This window comes from Protomyctophum parallelum (assembly GCF_964188405.1).
Source record: "Protomyctophum parallelum genome assembly, chromosome: 15".
Lineage (NCBI taxonomy): Eukaryota > Metazoa > Chordata > Actinopteri > Myctophiformes > Myctophidae > Protomyctophum > Protomyctophum parallelum.
This window is the reverse complement of record NC_139710.1, coordinates 43944901-43965894: the sequence shown is the minus strand read 5'-3', so window position 1 is coordinate 43965894 and position 20994 is coordinate 43944901. Positions and strand designations below refer to the sequence as shown.

The following is a 20994-nucleotide window of genomic DNA, read 5'->3' as shown; positions in this document are numbered from 1 at the left end:
TAATTTGTATGTCCAAAATAAAGAAGAAATACAGCTTTTCATCCTAAAAAAATCTGAAAGTTGGCAAATTCTTGCCTTTAAATGACTACCATGTAAGTAGACAGAAATGTGGTCACTAAGGAGCCCAATTATATGCAGAAGTTGTCCCTTAACATACTCTACCTAAAATAAAATGTTATTATCAAAATAAGTTTGGAATTGTTTTTTAATAGGATTAAATATGATTATGATTGCTACAACGGAGAGAGGCAGGCCTAATTCCAATGTCCAATAATGTCCAATATCATTATTAATTGACACCATTTCTCAATAGAAGAGTAGGAAGAACCTCCAAACGCTGCAGATGTGCTAGTTACAGTGTATATATATATATATATATATATATAGGTTTTTATTCATTAAAGCAAATTAATTGAATTTCTATTTCTGTTTTGGCTTTGGCATTTTCTTTTTGCAACACGAGGCACCTGGTCAGGATTTTAAATGTGAATACACGTTCTCCTTGCAGCCATAGTTAATCGTCCCTGGTTTCCGTTTTTGTAGCAAATCGACTGTAATTTGATTACTGTGGGCAACAAATCCACCTCCCAGAAGCCGGGCTGTACGTGTCCCAGTGGGGTCATTACATTGAGTGAAAAACTTAAAATGGCAATATTGCATTTAGCCCATAAAAGATTTTTGTGTGGTGTGTTTGCTTCAACAAATGAACAACCTTATTATAAAAAAATAAAAGAAAAAAACAACAGATACAGATACAGCAAAATAGGATGGTGAGAAAGCAATGTTTGATCTGGTGTGATCAGCAATCAGGTTTGATCAGCAAGTCCTGCTCTGGGACATTGTTGGGAGCAAAGTGTTTTGTCGACAACTCTCGTACTTTGTACTAACACTTGTCAAACACGCTCACAGACACACATTTTTGTCTTTTATGCTCCAGAACAAACTCTAGGACGCTGAAATTGGATCGATTGTTACTCTGTACCAATCGACTGTACATACACATTTAGAGTACTTGACATGCGCACACACACACACACACACACACACACACACACACACACACACACACAGTACAAGATTACAGATTTTGTGAATTATATTATGTCTTTTAAATTACTGTATATTTATTTTTGTCCACACTGTGGAGGAGGCTCTAAGTACACAAATTTCACTTCCTGCAACGTTGCTAGACTTGCCACAGCTGTATTTTAAGTGCATGTGACGATAAAACCCTTCTAACCTTGAACAAATACAGATACACAAACCGTTTGAGATGAAGAAAAAAAATAATCTCTTAAACTAGGCTTTCTTCAGATTATCCACTGTGCTTATCTCTCTCCCTCTGTCTCCCCTGAGAAATAGAAGTGGATACAGCGCCACGCGGCAGAAGATGTTGGCTTCACATTCTACAGAAGATCCCTGAGCACAGTCAGATGAGGAGTTAAGGGTGCAGAACCTTTCCTGACAAGATAAGACAGAGTTGAAGACAAGGCGGGGTATTTCCCATGCTGCTGTTGGACAAGCACTCAAGAGTACCACAGGGTTCCCCTGATGGAAGAAAAGAAACTCGTTTGATTTTGTTACATTCTGTGTTGTCACGACCAAAACAACAGTAAAAGGTCAGAGTGTCTTCCTGTGATGCTGTAGTAGTGAGGAAACCCAATAACTCCTCTTCTGCCTCCACTCCACTGACTGCTCTCAACTCTCAAATCCTATCTGTCTCAACTATAAAACATTGAATCTGAAATGATCTATTGAAGATTCTGACTTTCACATGTACATTTTTGTTTTGATTGTATTGCTGTAGTGTTGTATTGTTCTTTCTGCTTTGGCAATGTAAACGTATGTTTTCTCATGCCAATAAAGCCCTTTGAATTGAATTGAATTGAAATTGATCAATCAACCGATTGTGTTCCAGCTTGGATCAATGGAACTAACATAGTATTCCTATTCATCAGTATCACAAGGTTTCAAATTAATATTCCACATTAATATTTAAAGATATTCATGTTATTATTACAAACATCTGTTTTGCCAGTTATTTGCCCACTTGCCGTATCCTCACAGCCCACAGGTTGAGAATCACTGACCTAAGACAAAGGTCATTCCATTTTCTAACGTTCCCTCTCAGTGGCTGTGACCAGTAGACTGCAGGGACAGAATGTTGGATTCAAGAGCAGAGCAGAGACAGGGCAGGACTGAGAGATTAGTATGAATGGGGCCACACTGCCAGCATGCCATCAGGGCCTAATGAGAGGCCCACATGGGGCATGTACTGCAGCCTGGCTAGCTGCAGAGCTCCTCTCCACTTCATCCTGTCAATCATCGTGTGCTTACTCCTACACTAACATTTTAGTTTTGTGTATTCATTCATAATGCATGAGTTTCTCTCTCTCTCAAACACGCACGCACACACGGATGCACGCATGCACGCACACACACACACACACACACATACATGTACAGTTGTACACACGCACGCACGCAAATGTACAGTACAACTTGTCACAGAAAGTAATATATTGGAAGCATTTATTTTATTCCCAGCTATTTTCCCAATAGATATGTTCTTTATACAGAATGTAGTTTGAACATAATAAAAATATGGAACTTTAGAGTAAAATGTATCTCTGCATTGTATTGTTTTAACCATAAATAGAGAAATTGGGAATTTGTCTTTTGTTCAATGAATTGACCTTTGTCCTGTGATTTAACATTCATGAACATAATGAAACCAAAGTCTTGCTCGGGTGGAATGGATGTGCTATGAACAGGCTTCAAGTAAAAGTATTGGCAAGTATTAGCAAGTATTAGCATCGGTGTGAAATTATGCCAGTGAGCGTGCAGTGACACAGCTGGTAGGTTTAGCATCGGTGTGAATCTAATATGCCAGTGAGCGTGCAGTGATACAGCTGGTAGGTTTAGCACATAGACTGTAAAAGATATGGACAAAGCGTTCCCCGGGTCTAACATGAACGTAAAATGAAGCCTGTCAGTCCTTGAATTGTAAATCGCCATCTTTCTAGATCCGTTTGGGCCCAGCTGGCCATTGGCTGGCCCAGACAATGAGGCGGGACTTCCCCCCCCTTCTTCTTAGTTGGTTTTTATTTTGACTCGAGTGGGTGGGGAATCCCGATCATAGACTGTAACGGTACATACAGAACATACGCGACTTTATGGTCATCTTTTTAATAAATGGGACCATCATTTTCCAAAAAGATCATTATGACATTAGAAATGAGACTTTAAACTAGTGACTGGAAGCAGAAAGTATTCATGACCATGTTTATTAAAGGTATTATGACATGATTTATAACATAATTTTAACAACATTAAAAGTCTTGGCCATGGTCCTTCAAACGTGTCTAAAAAGTTTGAACACTCAACTCCACTCCAGTATTTCTTTTTTTCTCGTTTTTGTGTATGTCTAATCTTCATCCTGAAAAGCCATGGAAAAACACATTATTTTAGCCTGTAGATGTCGGTAATTCCCCCTTTCCTGTCAACCCAAGATGCGCTACTTTGACAACTTGGTAGGAAGTCATCGTCAAAAATAAAAGAGTCATCTAGGCCAGTTGGTATCCAGTGTAAGGACTTGTGTTGATTGACACAGCCAACAACAGAGCAGATTGATTTTTCTCTAGAAGCCATTATTAGTAAGTATTACAAAGAAACAAAGTCGCGATCACAATGAGGAAGCGGAGAAGAGAGGGTAGGCACTAGGCAGGGAGCAGAGGGGAGGGGGCGGAGCTTTAGCGGAGATCTACGTATATCTCTGCCGTCCAACCAGATGAGACATTTTTGCATAATTATTCACAGAAGTCCAGAAAGCAGAGAATACACTGAATGTTCAAACTTCGGTTTTTTTTGGTGACATTGATGTCAAGAAAAGCCAAAAAAGCCAAAAAATCTACAAAAATGTGTTTTAAATGTCACAATCCCTTTAAGGTAATACAGTCTAGGTGAAGTTGGGCCCAAATACATGGACTTCTATGGGGCTATGGGTTTTTTTGGGCCCAATGACAGCGCCACAACAGGCCATTATATGAACTTTCAGGAAATCCCGATTTCCTTGTTGGCTTCACAAAATATCTGTCTGACTGCCCCCCTGGTTTAGCATCGGTGTGAATCTAATTTGCCAGTGAGCGTGCAGTGATCCCAAAATTGAAACTAAGGTTAATCTAATAGACAAATAAATCAAATTAATTTCACTCTCACGTCCAGATTTGGCATAACAGTTGATGCTGCATGTTAATATTTTCGTCACATGCTGATTCCAAATCCTGCCCCGACGTGCCCCGTGGATCCTGTTCTATTTGTTTGGGCATTTTGCTCCATGGTTGTTGTTTTCCTCGCTCACTTTTTTGCAGACATAAAGGTCATTTGAAGTGAAAGGGAGCTTTGTACGGTATCTACATGCAAACAACAGTGATTGCTGTTTATTGTTCAAATCCTGAATGGCGTTCAAAGAACGTCTGCGCGTATTTGACAGTAGAACGAGGACACTTAAAGCACGCGCAGCTTAACAAGGTCAGTGCCAGTGACAACACAAGCAATTAAAACATGAAAACAGACGGCGCAAAATACACATTTGCAAATGCTATAAAGTGGAAAAGCTGACATGCGTAAAATAAAAATGTATTTTGGAAGAAGCATCAAGAGAGTTCTACTGCTTATATACTTTGGTCCCCTGTCTAGGGAGGCTTATCTTGTCCGTGTTGTGACAGGGCTTAAGGAGGGTGATGTGAAGCATATAGTATAGACCAGTGGTTCCCAAACGGTGTTCCGAGGCAACAATGGAGTGCTGTGAGACAGTTTCTACAAGTTCAGGTATGCCTTGGGACATTGTGACAACAAATAAAGCCTTGACTGGGAGCTTTTTGATAAATCAGTGTGCAGACTGACTTATATATTTTTTTTATTGCCCTATTCCACTGCCCCCCAGCGGATGTGCCAGTTGTATTGTTTCTATATTGTGACAACTGTTATAATCATGATCGCCTGTGATGGCCGTACCTTTGTTGTAGAGCTACATGTTAATGGCAAAAGACATGATTACATTTTGATCACGTCATCACAACAAAACAGTAGGTTACGAAAGATAACCCCAGTTCTTTGACTATTCGGTTTTAACACTATTCGGTCGAATAGTTATGGTAGCAGAATATTCGTCGCATTCCTAATTCAAAATGAGAAGAAAATAGCAGTACAAGCTTGTGGGCTTGTAGATTGGCTATTTGTGCAACGAACACAGGAGTGCCTTGAGATTTTTACTTGCATTTTTACTTGGCACAAAAAGTTTTAAAACCACTGGTATAGACAGTGGCAATCAAACAATGTGTAAGGGGAAGCCCATGCCTGATGCCTCTCTCTCTCATGCCCGCTCTGGCCATCAGTTGCCAGTCCTGGCTGACATTGTAAGGTCCCATCACTGGCTATTGTAAACTGACTGGATTAGTTTTTCCGTTGGGTTTTAGGACAGTGGACCGATGCCCATTCCTGCCACCAGGCGAGTTGCTACTTTGCAAGGTCACGCCTGTTATTCCCTGATAAACAAAGACGGGCAGAAGATGGGAGGGGGCGGGCGGAGCAAAGCGCTCAGCAGCACTGCAGAGCTGCAGTGCCAAGACCGGACATGCTGGCATCACCAGTGACAACACACATCAGCCTGCCCCGGCTGATAAAAGCATACCAGCACACACACAGCTGGGAGAGCAACATCCTCACCAAGCTGTTGCATTGGTCAAACCGTGCACCACTGTCAGTCAAAGCAGAATGGGAAGGGATGGATAATTGGAGGAGCTGCGCTTGGGTGCAAAGGATGACCAACTTCCATGTCCCTGTCTCAACATTTTCCGGGACTAATTGCTGCAGGCAGCCTGATGGCTTCTCCTGTCCATTGAAGGATGTCAACACTTGCGAGGTAGCACTGTGTGGTGGCATCAGAGAGATGTGCTAGTGATGAGGTCCCGGGAGGAAAGGTCTGACCTCAAGACAGGGCTAATAATGTTCTATAGGCTAGGAGGAAGCACGACAGGCCACCTTAGAACCATGTCACACTGTCAGGCTACTGTATCCTGCATAGGTTGGACTTTTTTGTTTTCAGCGTACTACATAGACTAGTAAGAAGAAGTCAGTAGAGTGAAATGAGGAGTGTCCTCATTACCTTAAAATCTAGTTAATTTAAAAGATAAACTTTTTGAATTCTAACCATGTTCTTGTTTTTTTGTTTTTTTGTTTTGTTCTTGTTTTATACAGTATACTGCAATCATGTATTCTGGATATTCTATATCTCTTGTACAATGTTTCATTATGATTTACATACAGTAGGTAGAGGCCTCGTATAAGCCCCTTGGGCTTTTTGCCTCAGCCTAGCACTTTACCCTTCTTATATTTATGTTCACTGTGTTGTTTTTTTAAACTGTGCTGAATAAATAAATACAAATACAACTGGTATCTGGTGGTAATATTTTTTTTTATCAAATTCAAAATGAGATGTCACATGGGAAAAACGGAATCAATTGTATTATGTAATAAACTGTGAATTACGCAAAAATACCACAGGGATAATAAGCCCTTCATCTGGCTAGATCTTGTTTAGAATGATTAAAGGTGGCCCTGTGGGCAATTTTAATTTCCCATGGTTCACCTTCTAGAACAAACACTGAACATGTTTAACATACATGTTCTGCTTATTTCTGGTGTAACTTGCGGTGGTTTTTGGTTTGCAAATACCCAGCAAGAAAAATCTGTTCCAGTAATTAGCCGCCAGATAAATGATGTTTCCATGTTTAATGAGGGTACAGGCATACTGTAAGTTCCGGCATACTAACAGTCCGAACGGCATTAGTCCGACACCCTATATCCCACACCCTAACCCTAAGTGTGTGATTTTCGCATGTCGGAAATGTTGTTTTCAGTGTGTCGGATAAGTGTGTGCACGGCCGTTGAAAGGGAGATTCGGTTCATAACACGTTCCGTATTTTTTAACCTTATTCTGTGGAGAATACTACAAAAAAGGCTATTTTTGGTGAAGATATTGGTATAGAGGGTAAAAAGGAGAGCAAGCGTAGTATAGGTTTGTTTACTCCCGTCAACTAAAACTATAATACTGTCTAGGTTCGTTTAAGTGGTTAAAGAGGAGATCTTCCACTCAGCTCTTTGACAGGCACGCACGCATGCACACAAAAGTGGATATGTCAATTTAGGCATGTCTAGGGTTTATAAATATTTAACCAATGAAAAGTTTTAACACGAGCATGTTACTAAATAATATAGATCCATTGGAACACAGTTCTTTTGTTTCTCTATATCCTGAAAAGCAACCTTTTTTGACCATGTGACGCACGCGCGCGCGCACACACACACACACACACACACTACCTGTGGCTACTGCCGCCGGTCATGATGGGTACCCTCCAGCCTTTGATCTGGCTCAGCTCGGTGTCTGACACGTCGATCTGCAGTGGGAGGCGCGGCAGCCACACGTCCAGCTCCAGCTGCGCGCTCACATAGCTGTACGTGAAGTTCACCGTCATCCTCATCCTCCCCTTCATCTCCTTGCCGTTCACAAACACGTAGTCGCACCTGTCTGACACCTGGACGGGACGAGTGGGAGGGGATGCGAGAGAGCGGAGGTGACGGTGAAGTTATATAGATGGCATATATGGATGGCATTTTTATGAAGACAAATAATTAAAACGAAAATAGTGGAATAAAAGCACCGCCCCCAAAATAAATAAATTAAACTAATCTCTAAAACACACCTGTGTGAACTGAGCGGTGCAACTATACATTTATTGTTATAGTTACTGTACTGTGATCTGTACTGTATTGTAGTGTACAGTGCTCTGTACTGTACTTTGATTCTTTTTGGGAGAAATCTTCGAGAAATGACAGTTACCGTGTGGGCGTCCCCGGAACATCCAGACCCCCAGGAACGCGCCCAGGGGGCCCAGTTCCGGCAGGGCCAGGGGCCTTCCCATGTCCGAAACAGTCGAGAAATGACAGGTACCGTTTTGCAGCTTTCCATGCTCGGACACGTACACATACATACTAGTGTACACACATACAGTAGCTGCGTAATGGAGCAGAGGCACCGCTCAAAAAAAAGATTGTGAAATATAAATTTTAATAGTTTTGTTGCGATATCAAAACTCCAGAAGTATTGGTTTGGTTACTGAAGCAAGCACAATCTATCTGTTTTCATTGGGTATAAATGTGTGCTGGGTGCACACTAGACTCTAGTGTGCACCCAGCAGTGACTAGAGGATTTTCACATTTTGACTGATTAATTTGAAAAATGTGGGAGACCACAGACATAATTACATATATTTTTACATTTTAATCATAAGAAGGAACAAGCCAGACTGATTCAGTAATTGACCACAGACTTGGTCAATTACGAGCGCCCGTCCTAATTACATTGCGCATTAAGTTACGTAGTGTAATTATGGAAAAAGCTGCTCAGCGGCCCTCAACGAAGATCACTGCTTCATCTGAGCCACCGCGGGGCCACTGAGCAGCCTTTTGACCGTATTTACACTACTTAATGCGCAACGAAATTCGGGCGGGCTCTTGTAGAGGGTTCCGTTTCTCTCCAAAGTTGAATTTTTCCACTACTGCTTGGTCAAACCGTAGCCATAAACTAAACCGGTTTGTCCCGATGTTCTGGGCATCTTTGTAAAGTTAGTGTTTAATAGTAAGAAGCAGGTAAAAGAGTAACTTGAGGAGACGAACAGCTGTCACTTTCCCATTCGCTGTAGCTGCAGTGTTTTTCACCGCAGACGCCTACAGGAAATAACATGGCTGCGCGCAGGGCACCTCTCTGTGGATTTGTCTATAGGTATTGAACACTTTCAGAGTGGCAATGCCAAGAAGTTGAAATCTCACAGTTAAACTTGCACGATCAGAATTCAGAGCAAAACAATACTTCTCCTACAGTAATCAGAGATCTATAACAAACAAAAACACAAAACATTATGTACATACATACTACATTCACTACTGGAACATGCTACATCTCCTATGCACAACTAAACTTTTAGATGTAGCTAAAAATAATGTCTCCATAGCAACACCTCACTCACTAACACTCACTTCACATACCGAGAAGAAACCGGTCAGTTTCATTTTCAAAACTAGGATTGCTTTAACTCGATTTTGTGGTCAAATTCTTTTTATTTGGATTTGACATGACATAAGAAAGGGATTGATCTTAACATGACTGATGATTATCACATGAAAGATGGACTTTATGCAGTCATCTGACAGGAGCTAACCCACGTAATAAAATGTAATAATAATATTAATTCATTGGGTCCAAATTATATAGAAAAATTTGTTCATTTGTCTCTGTATGCTGTTTGCTTCAAGAGTTATTGTATGGTTCATTTTGGGGCTAGTTAAAGGGTTAAATTAAAAATAAACCCCCCGGGCAACAAGAAGAAATCATAACTAGACACCATAAGGGTCCCACAAAACCATGTTACGAAACCACTCGGGTGCAGTCGAAGTCTCTAAACTGCCTTACTACTAGTGATCCTATTGAAGTAATATATCTACAGTAGGGATGGGTCCGATTAATCGATTAATCGATTATCGTTGATAGGACCCGAAATCGATTATGAAAATGAATAATCGATAATCGTTTTTTTTATTTTTTTATTTTTTTTAATGAAAATCTGTTGGAAAGGCAATATTGTCATCCAAACAGGACAGGGCTATAGGCCTACCAAAGTGTGCCTGGGATGTGTCTGTGTAGCTGCATGAGAGGAGTGTGAGTGGAGATTGATTCCAATCAATATACAGGTTTGGAGGATTTAGCAGGTGTTGGGAATTTACCTAATCAGGCCTAGGCTGGGGTTGCTATGGTGATCAATTGGATCAACAGTGGTCCAGGGACCACCAGTGGTCCCATTTAAAAGATGGAGTTAGTAACCAAATGGACCCTTATTAACTCTCAAGAGTTACAATTATTGTTAATCAACTACATCAGGGGCTCCCAAACTTTTTTGACTTAGGTACCTCTTGGGGGGAAGATTTTTTTTATTTGTAGGGTTCATTTAAAAAAGAAAAAAGAAAAAAGTAAAAAAAAAAAAAAAAAAAAAAAAAAAAAAAAAAAAAATCCCCCCCCCCCAAAACGATTAATCGATTAATCGTTAATATTGAATTATACAAATCGATTTTCATTTTGGACACATTTACACATCCCTAATCTACAGTATAGTATTTTCACTATTAATCCTTCAACAAAGCATGTTCTGCACATGTACTAACAGTACTTAAGTTGTTGCTTAGTTGCTTATTTTAACCATTACAAATTGCCCAGGACAGGTGCTGTTTTGTTTTTGTTGGGGCATTGCTGAAATCAGGCCTCTGTGGTGGGGTGGTGGACAAGTGTTTCCTAAAATACAATGTAAGTGTGCTGTACACAATGTAGGCCAGGGCTTTATACAGTACAGTACATTGGTACAGCACTGACTGTACAACTACATTTCATCTCTCGCTATACTTTGAACAAGATGAAAGGTCCGCCGGCTGTTCCCGGGCGATGGGGGACGGCAAGGGCATCTTTGAATCTGAGGGAATAACGGGGTTGTGGACGTGGTCAGCTCCTTTATAATAGTCGTCCTGCTTTTGCCCGCGGCTAAACTCACCAAGAGCAGATGGAACGTAGACAGAGTACATGCACTTCTCCACTAATAACACGCTAACTCAAAACCATCTGTTTCATAAATTGCTTAACACTGGAAATCACTTGGATAATAGTGTGTTATTGAAAGGCACTGGGATTACTGCCACACACACTCAAACACGCTCTAAAAGAGATAATGATGTGGTCATGTTAGCACCACGCACACCCGTGCGTCACACGCGCGCATACACACACAAACACACACACACACACACACACACACACACACACACACACACACACACACACACACACACACACTCTTTTAGAGTCCAGGCAATTAATCTTAAAAACAGATATCATCAGGAGTGTTCCCAGGAATTTAGTCAATCCCATTGATTCCATCATGCAGTATTATCTTCAAAGGGACAACATTTGATGGTCTGGGGAAATATCTTTCTTAAATGTACAATTCATTAATTTATTTATTTCCGTATTCATTTATTTTCAATTGCCCAGTTATTTTTCACAGCCAGATAAAACCATAAACAGCCATTCAATATAGAGCTGATACAGTTCATTGTCTGTGAGCATGAGGCAGAAGCCAGTATATGGAGCATTATGCACGATTCATACTTCACTTTGTAGCACGATGGTACAGTACGTTGCACAAATAGCAACCTACAAGCTCACAATGTATCGCATGCGAAGCACGTTGTGGGATTGCGGGTCTGCTGTGTTCGACACGTGACGACGGAGCATAGATTAGGCTTCATGCTCCTTGTTCGAGTCGCTCCACTGCTGGACTGAAGCGCTGGGCAGTCACTGCTCAGATGGAGCACAACACAACATGTTATGGCTCCACCTGAAGGATTTGTTTCCCAGATGACTCATTTTGTACTTTATAGTTCAAATCAATTAAATCATTGCCTGTTTGTTTCTTAACACATTGAAATTATATAGAATTCAGACTGTAGAAGGGTTCCTTTTGGCAGGAATTATGACGCATTGTCATGGTTTTCTTTTCTTTTGTGTTTTGTTTGTATGGATGATTAAAATAAATGTGCCAGCTCTTTATGCCTGATTAAGGTCAGAGTGACCAAAACGTATCTTTTATACCAATATATTTTTTGGACAGTGTGCGGCGGGACTTGCCCCTTTTTTCGGATTAAAATAAAATTAGAACAAAGCCTTCCTTCGTAGCTGAGCCTTAATTCCATATAGTCAAAATCATATCATATTAATGTTAGTCAGGCTTCTTCTATACCATTTGTTTTCTTAGGACTTACAGTACTTGACCTCTTAACCACTTAACCACTCAGTCATTATATTTACAGATAGCAGATCTACAACCTCACAACACATTGTGATGTCTTGAGTTATGAGCTTGTAAATCACGTACTTTAGCTATTCGTTGATAACAATTCCAAACTAGGTCTTAAGTACCGGTAGTTAAACCGTTGACTAGGGTGGTTGACATGCCGCTTATTCACATTTTGCACTTTGTACACCACTGTTACTGCAAATGCTTCAATAGTAAATTGTATGACTGTGAAGGCTGATATTGTGGTGGATTGGATATAAATTTTTTGTTGAAGTTTGTTGAAGTTTTGGAGCAAAACTGTAGGTTCTTCAACTTCCTCTGAACTATAATCTTCATTGCCTTGTGGTCATAATGTGTGCGCCCTGGCCTGTGCCTGTGACAAGGACCACCAGCGGAGATAAACGCCAGAGGATGTTTTCAAGGTTACATGCTACCAACAAAGAACTAATATTCTAAGTACCAAACCCTAGGAAGTTTTAGTGGTTAGATGTTGGATATGATCCCTGGGTGTTTCCTACCGTTGTGTGTGGCAGAACATCAGCAATAGTTCAGAAATGTCATACAGCCTAGTAGTAGTGCTAACTTGTTAATGCACGAGTGCGTCTGCGGCGGTAAGAACACGGAGCAATCATTAGTAAATGACATTTGAAGGTTGAAACATGATGTGACAGACTGGGTTAATGCAGCCTTTTGAACACGTCTATGAGGTCTGCACACGCTCCCCTGGCTGCAGTCAGGCATGGAGCAGATTGTGCTCCATCAGGGCTCCCAGTGTGAGAGTGTGTTTGGACTGATAAAGATGTCAGAGTCCCTTCTCCTTATCAACCCCCATTGTTCTCCTACTGCTGCTGCTCTCTCGCCAGACTCAGTCTGCTGAGACTGAAGCTCATTGACAGTCCATACGTCTGAGCAGTAGGGCAGGAGGGACGGGGTTGGGCTCCCCAAACTGTCTGCTTGGGTGATAAGTTGAAAGCTAGACTCTCCTACATGCCAGGATCATTGACCGTATCAAACAGTGATATCGCTGATCAATATAATGGCAGACACTGAGGAGCGCTTGTTTGTGCTCACAACAAAAGGACACACAACACAAAGCAAAACAGGTGTGTGTCTGGCATTCAAAGCAACCAAAGGTATGGCTCCCCCATATCTTGCAAGTATGATCGAACCCTACAAACCCTCCCGCGCACTCAGATCAGCCAACGCAGGGAAGCTGGAAGTACCCTCACTAAAAACGCCGGGACAACGCTCCACACGTCCCAAACTCTTCTCCCTTCTGGCTCCAAAACTGTGGAATGCACTTCCCATTGCAGTCAGAACTGCAGCATCACTCCCAATCTTCCGCCGTAGTCTGAAAACCCACCTTTTCAGACTCCATCATGGCCCATAGCACTTACCCCACCCCCTTAGATAGCATTTCTGTAGACTTAGATAGCATTTGATACAGACTTATAGCATGTTATGTAGACAGCACTATAATTGCATTGTATGTAGTCATAGCACGTCATAGTACATATGTATAGCATAGTAGTATAGATGTATAGTTTACATGTATAGTTTCATTATATAGATATTCCACTGTTACTTTCTTAGCTTACGCATGTTTCATGATAAATGTTTTATGTGATGTATTCCCATGCTTTTTTGTTCTTGCTTAATGTAAATTGCTCTGGATTAAGAGCGTCTGCTAAATGCCTAAATTGTAATTTTAAATTGTGATTCTCCCAGTTTCTACGGCAAAGTTTTTTTAAAGGCACACGTAACTCAGACGAGGTTTGACATCAGTCACCAAATGCCAATCAGAGCCTCACTAAATGCAGCATTAGTCAATGAAGATAATTATGCATGGACATTGAGGGTTACAAAGGGTTACACTCCCCCGTACACCCGACTCCACCGTGGTCAATGAAGAAGTGACTGACTTGTTTTTGTCACGGTGTGCTTGGAGGCTCTGGATAATTGTTGAATTACCCGATATTCTGGGAGATCAAATGCATAATTCATAAAGTAGGATATGGAATAATAATGATTGCGAAGATAAAGAAAAGAAAAGTGGTACTGTACTGAGGAGGAAATTATACATTGAACAGAGATGACTTAAACCTGTGGTTTTCAAAGTGGGGTCCAGGGTCCACTCAGGGTTCCTTGAGGGGTTTCTAAATGGACCTTGACGGGTCTGTAACTCTGAGAGTATAAATGGACCTTTACACAAGACAGGACCACAATGGAATAAGGTGTTATCCTTTTAGCATTTTTGTGCAATAATGAATAATAATAATGAATTGCATTTTTATAGTGCTTTTTCAAGTGCTCAAAGCGCTTTACAATGGTTCATTACATACATTGGGAGGTGAAGCGGTGAACAGTCGACCCCAGCGTCCTCACTTCCCACATTCACACACCAATGGTGGCAAGCTCACACCGACCAACTCATTGGAGGAAATGTAGGGTTCATTGTCTTGCCCAAGGACACTTCGACATGTGGACAGGAAGAGCCGGGATTCGAACCGCCAACCCAGGGATCATTGGACGACCTGCTCTACCTCCTGAGCCACAGCCGCCCAATAACACCACCGCATCTTTTTCGCAAACTGTTAAGAAATAATTCAATCAATCACTTAAAGGTCTATTTGGTTCCATTTGGATACTCTCAGAGTAATGAGGGTCCTTGAAATATAAAAAAAAAGTTTGAGAAGCACCGTTTTAAACCACTCCATGGGAGATGTGGACCGAGGCTTTAACACTAAGGATTCTGCTGTGTGCGGTGATTGATTAACAAACAACTCTACGTCTCATCATGACAGGCAAATGAACTGCCTGCTGGTGTTGCTTTGATCCTCTCGCCTGCAAGCTGAGCAGGACCAATTACAGAGAACACGTCTGTCCGTCCCCACGCATTACTCTGATGGCCTAACACTGGCCTCCAGTGGCGCATTATTGGCTGGTGTAACCAACAATCAATATTTTAATATACTGCGCACGCACGTACGCACGCACGCACACACACACACGCACACACCCAAAGGCAGCCTTCATCACCTATACCGTACTAGCCCCCCCCACCCCCAATCTCAGCATGACAATGATGTGCTGCTGAGGACTAAAGGCAGAGAGGGAGACCCCCTGTCAGTGAGAAATATATTTCGTGCCACTCATTCCTCAAGGTACCATAAATGTCCAGGAGAATCCACCGGCACCATTAATCAGACACATTATGCGCCGAACAGGAAAATACTTACAGGGGGCATTATGGCTGCCGCTGGATCTAGCCCAGGAAATTAACAACTCGCTGGACAGATCCAAGCCGTGGCACATATGAGCGATGGGAGCAGGGAGCATTAAGGTGGTGGGCCTGTCTCCGTCTCCCACATACAGTTGGCTTTGACAGAAGCAATTATGCAGCCCATGCTGCTCTGCATTAACCACAGTACTCACTTCCACCTGGGGGGTGCTGTTACATTCCCATAACCCCTTTCCGTGCCTGTGAGAGGCGAGCGCAAGTCAGAACATGGTCTTCTTGCATAACTGATATGTAGCTTGCGGAGTTAGTTCAGTCAGATATACTTGAGGGGGTTCATGCCGTGCTCAAGGGTGCATTCATACTTGTCATTCGCCAGTGGCGTAACTGGGCCACAGTGGGCCCCAGTGCAGATATCTTGTGTGGGCCTCCCAAAATCTGTGGCATGGGGGGGGGGGGGGGGGGGGGGGGTTGTGATGCGATCTGATATATAAATATTAATTCAATCTGTATGTATGTATTTGCATGTTTCACTTTCAATCAATCTGTAGGACTGCAGGGCTGCAGCCTGGCTATCAGAAATTACTTTGGACAAACTTTAGTTAAACTTGCAGAGTGACAGATATCTTTACCTGGGTTATCTTCTGATAGTGCTGACTGCTGACATGACATAATAATCCCATGATTCCCATCTAGTGTTTCATTAGCGCGACGGAACGTGACAAAATAGTCTACAGCTGAGCCTGTTGTGCTGACGACAGGCACAGGCAGCGCGCCATGAACACAGTATACACACCATAGAGGCATAGACAGACTGTGAAACAAGGTGGTAAAGATAACAAGGAGAGGACAGTGATGTCACTGTTATGCAACAGGGAAGTATTATGGACTTGAAGCTGTTTATAAACCAGTCAGTCAGTGACATCGCTGACTTATCCTTGGTGTTACTCTTCCTGCGACCGATAGCCTCTGAAACCAGGCTTGCCTTTCACCGTCGTCTCGTCCTGACTCGTTTTCTTCTCTTCTTCTTCCCCCTTCATGGGCCCCTAGGGGGCGCTGGGCCCCAGTGCACTGCACTGGCTGCACCCCCTTATGTTACGCCAGTGTCATTCGCTGATGTGGCAGTCAGCTGACCAATTGGGCGGGCTACTGAAGCTCACTAGACTACATGCACTTCCTGCCTTCCTTCTGCTTATGGTTCCTGGTTGCTGTTATGTGATGTTTGCTCCCACCACCACCCCAGCACCACCAGTGGGCTCTGTTATTTATGTACCCCATGGGGGTTTTATTGTATATCTATCTCCCTGCTCTTAATGTTTAATGATGGTGTTTGATTGTGCCGAGCAGGGAGAAAAATGTAGCAGAGCAGAACGCCAAGATAAAATATAATATGCACACTATTCGTGAGTTGTCTGACTGAACTTCAGGTCATGGTTGACCTAGCGAAAAATGAAAATGCAATCGTAAAAACTTGCTGGATTTGCTTTGTGCTATTATGTATAAGCAGTGACTGCAAAACTTGGGACGGTAGTTGCACTTTGAATTATGGTTATTTGGCTAAGCAAAAGGTTATTTTAATTCATGTTTTTAAATGGTCTGTAATTTCAAAACGGTCCTTGGATAATGCTCAGCTAATGTTTTTTTAAGGAGAGTGACTGCCACTGCACTCCAAAAGCTATTTTGACCAGAAAGCCTTGATCTCTCTAAGAGGTGTAACTGGATACCAGTTTGTTCATGAAAGTATCCAACGATTGGTGTTTTCTAGCGTTTGTTTTTCAATTACATTTCGATAGTTCAGATGAGGTAGACTATCGTTAAGGTAATTATTCAGTTGAATAAACACTGATTGTAAGGTTCAATGACATTAATCCCCGGGCCCCAGGGCCAAATGAATATGTATATTATATCGCAGGCTGTGTTTAGAAATGTGAGTGTCTTTCTCTGGTTCATTTAGGTCATGGGTTTTCAACAGGTGGTCCGTGGACCACTGGTGGTCCGTGGAGGTATTGCATGTGGTCCCTGACCATGCATTTAGTAATGTTGGATTTGTTGATTTGTTTTAAATGTTCTTTCCACTAGTTGAGAGACCGTGAACTGAATGACCTGGTGACCTATGATGAGTCCATCATAGGTCTTGTCATTTACTGACAAGTTGGAGTTCAAGAAATTCAACAGAAAAAGGGAGTTAGAATCTCAAGAAGGGGGAAGTGCACCGGATTGTCTGGTTGAGTCATTATTATTAGGACATTTTACCAGTAGTAGTAACGGTTGAGAAACAGTGGGATGTATACACATGGGATGCATAGCAAGTGTTAACTTACAAAAGCACTAATCTTAGCCCATATCCCCACCCAACACAATAGTGGTCCCCAGGTTGATTCTAAGTCAGGGTGGTGGTCCCTGGTTCACAATCAGTTGAAAACCCCTGATTTAGGTGAAGCCAGAACAGCTATCCAACTTTCAAATCAGATTGAGGTATTATTGTAAAATGATTCCTTTAGGAATTTCAGAAACATATACTAGCCTACCGCGTAACTTTTATCTCGAATGTCTTTTAGTTTTTCTCCATGACACCTCATTATTGTGCGTTACATCAACTTGACTTTACCCACTCTGGTCTTGATGACAGACATACAATAGACATGACTGGATGAAGTGTGTCTAGAATTTATAATCTAAGAAATCTAGGACAAAATGCAGGTTGAGGAGGCTCTCAGTTCCAAACTCTCACTACACCCTGGTAAAACAGAATCCAAACTCTCACTACACCCTGGTAAAACAGAATCCAAACTCTCACTACACCCTGGTAAAACAGAATCCAAACTCTCACTACACCCTGGTAAAACAGAATCCATTCTTTTCGGTCCAACCATTCCCTCAGTAAGGTAAATGATTTCAAGGTCAGAGTTTGAACCTCCAGAAAAGAAGATGTTACATATTTGTAACTATATTTAACTTAATTAATAGAATAGACAGACAGACAGACCAGGGCCAGCATGCAGCCCACAGCCGGACATCTGAATCCTGAACCTCCAGGGCGTGTATGGGGCAGCCGGTGTCCTGATGTCTCTGGTCCCCAGACCAGACCAATATATGAGCTATAATCGGCACCATAGGATCAGAATTCTGGAGCACCTGATGCTCACTCCCTTACTTCCCTGGTAGACCTCATCAAAGCCATCATCCTGACCCTGCGGATGACCCCAGAGAAATCACGCAGGAGGAACAGCATGTATTCGATGGCTGTTAAAAAAAGATTTCACAGCATCCAGGTATATTCATAATTTAGGTTGCCATGGTTACTCATAGGGATGTCTCGATACATTTTTTTCGTTCCTGATCGGATCCCGATACCACAATTTCTGTGTTAGCCGATACCGATACTGAATACCAGAGAATATAATATTTATAATTAAAAAAAAAAAGTAATAGCAGACTCCTCACTAAAATGTGCACTTGCAGTTTGGGCAACTCAAAAGCAAACTACACATGCCCCAACATTTTATTTCATCATCATCATCACCGTTATTTATACTCGGAAATACAGTTGAGGGCAAGCCCTCATTTTCAATGTAGCCAAGGTTACAATTCACAAATACAGTCAAAACAATACATCAACACAACATTATAAATCAGGATAAATTACAAAGGAACAACAGAACAACCAGCAGAACAACCAGTAAAATAAATCAATTTAAGCAGGAGCAATTGCGGTGAAAAATGTTCTGGAGCATTCCTTTGAACTGACCGAAGGATGGCAGGGAGCTCAGTTTTAAGGAGTTTTGAAGTTCATTCCACGAGGTTGGGCCATTGACAGAAAAAGATGTCTTGCCCAACTCTGTCTGAGCGGGTCTGATACGTGCTATTGTTCAATTCCAACGTGGAATAGATATAGTCAGGGAGCATCCCACCTGAGTTCTCAAAGTGTACAGTGGTGGGTACCATAACTATCTCCAGTAGTCCACCGCAAGGCAGAGTGGTAGACAGTGTCTAGCCGCTTTAAAAGTGAAAGAGCAGCAGACCTATAAATAACTAGAACTGCACTCTGTCGAGTGCATACTTGCTTGTAGGCCATAAATGGCCAACTAGTGCGCAAGCAGAGCGCGCAAATCCTTTCGACCGCTGTAAACTGTCAAATCTCAGTATCTCTGTGAAGGAACGTTTGAAATGTATAATTTTTAGATGTAACTATTTGCTACCTACCTACTTTATGCATATAAACACCTAGTATTATTAAGTATGATTCAAGTTTCTATCTATATAAGTTTGGGTGAAGAGCTAGTCATACATATACACACCACGTACTCTGGTCCCAGCAGATCAGGCACAACTTGCTATTTTATTTTTACTGATTATGTATATAGTATACGTATGACTAGCTCTAAATGATGACGTAAGAGATATGGTCATTTGTGGTCGTTTGGTCCCAGCAAAGCAGGCATATAGTATATAGGCATATAATTATAGTATATATATAGTATATAGGCATATACTATATACGTATACATATATACTATATAGAGTGTGTAGTTGTAAGTTGATTAGCGGTATACTGTGGTTACTTTGCGCCAAAAACCGTGACAGCTGTCCCGCCATTTGATGTTTATGCAAGAAAACAGCAAATCTGTGCCTAGTTTGCTGGGACCAAACGACCACAAATGACCATATTTCTTACGTCATCATTAAGAGCTAGTCATACATATACACACCACGTACTCTGGTCCCAGCAGATCAGGCACAATTTGCTATTTTATTTTTTACTGATTATGTATATAGTATACGTATGACTAGCTGTAAATGATGACATAAGAAATATATATAGTATATATATAGTATATAGGCATATACTATATACGTATACATAATACTATATAGAGTGTGTAGTTGTAAGTTGATTAGCGGTATACTGTGGCTCTAAATGATGACGTAAGAAATATGGTCATTTGTGGTCATTTGGTCCAGGCACAGATTTGATGTTTTTCTGCATAAACATCGAATGGCGGGACAGCTGTCACGGCGGAAGAGACCGGGCGAAAACATTACTTGCGCGCTCTGCTTGCGCAAGTAATAAATAATTTACCTGCCATAGTGTCAACCCCTTAACCCTGTGTCAGATCAGTGGTTAGATTGGCATATTCGCCGTTACCGATATGACCAAAAAGGGCCGATACCGATACTTTCCGACACCGACACTATCGGGACATCTCTAGTTACTCAATATGTCAGATTTGAGACCAGGTGTTTATGGTTATACAATTGTTGACAGACATGGACTCCATATTTGGACATGGCCGACCCAGAACAACTCATTTGGGCATGGATAACTCATTTTGACCTCTTTATGACAACCGGAGTAAACACAGCTGAAAGGTATAAAAGCAATAGCTACAGGATTAGATTAGGCTATATTCTTCCAGCATTGTTGTTGCAGACTTATTGGAGCAGCCTTTCAGGATTTGTATGTACTGACCTCCACGACCTCACATAAACCCCCTTTGTCCCATAGCTGAAGACCGCGGCAGATCAGATGGGGGAGGCAGATCAGATGGGGGAGGCAGATCAGATGGGGGAAGAAAACCAAAAAAGAAAGACCAAGCAGACGAAAATATCCAGTTCTGATGAAATTGCTTCATCTTCAGACAGATGTGTGGAAGGTAAAAGGAAGAGGAGACCACCTGGACAATGGTGGCTGAGCCACACCACTCTGACATCAAAGGAGCTTGCTGATGGACAGACCAAACGGATGAAAACACCAATTTCTAATAAAAACGCCTCATCTTCCTTCCACAGATCTGT

At 41.8% G+C, this 20994-nt stretch overlaps 1 protein-coding gene across 1 annotated transcript in view; it reads right to left on the bottom strand.

Annotated features, from left to right (window-relative positions):
• LOC310872060 (transmembrane protein 132C) overlaps window positions 1-20994 on the bottom strand; it is a 198609-nt gene that overhangs the window by 8644 nt on the left and 168971 nt on the right. The window contains exon 6 of the mRNA XM_083783755.1: window positions 7384-7598. Coding sequence (XP_083639881.1) covers window positions 7384-7598 — 215 coding nt within the window. The remainder of the gene's footprint in view (window positions 1-7383; window positions 7599-20994) is intronic.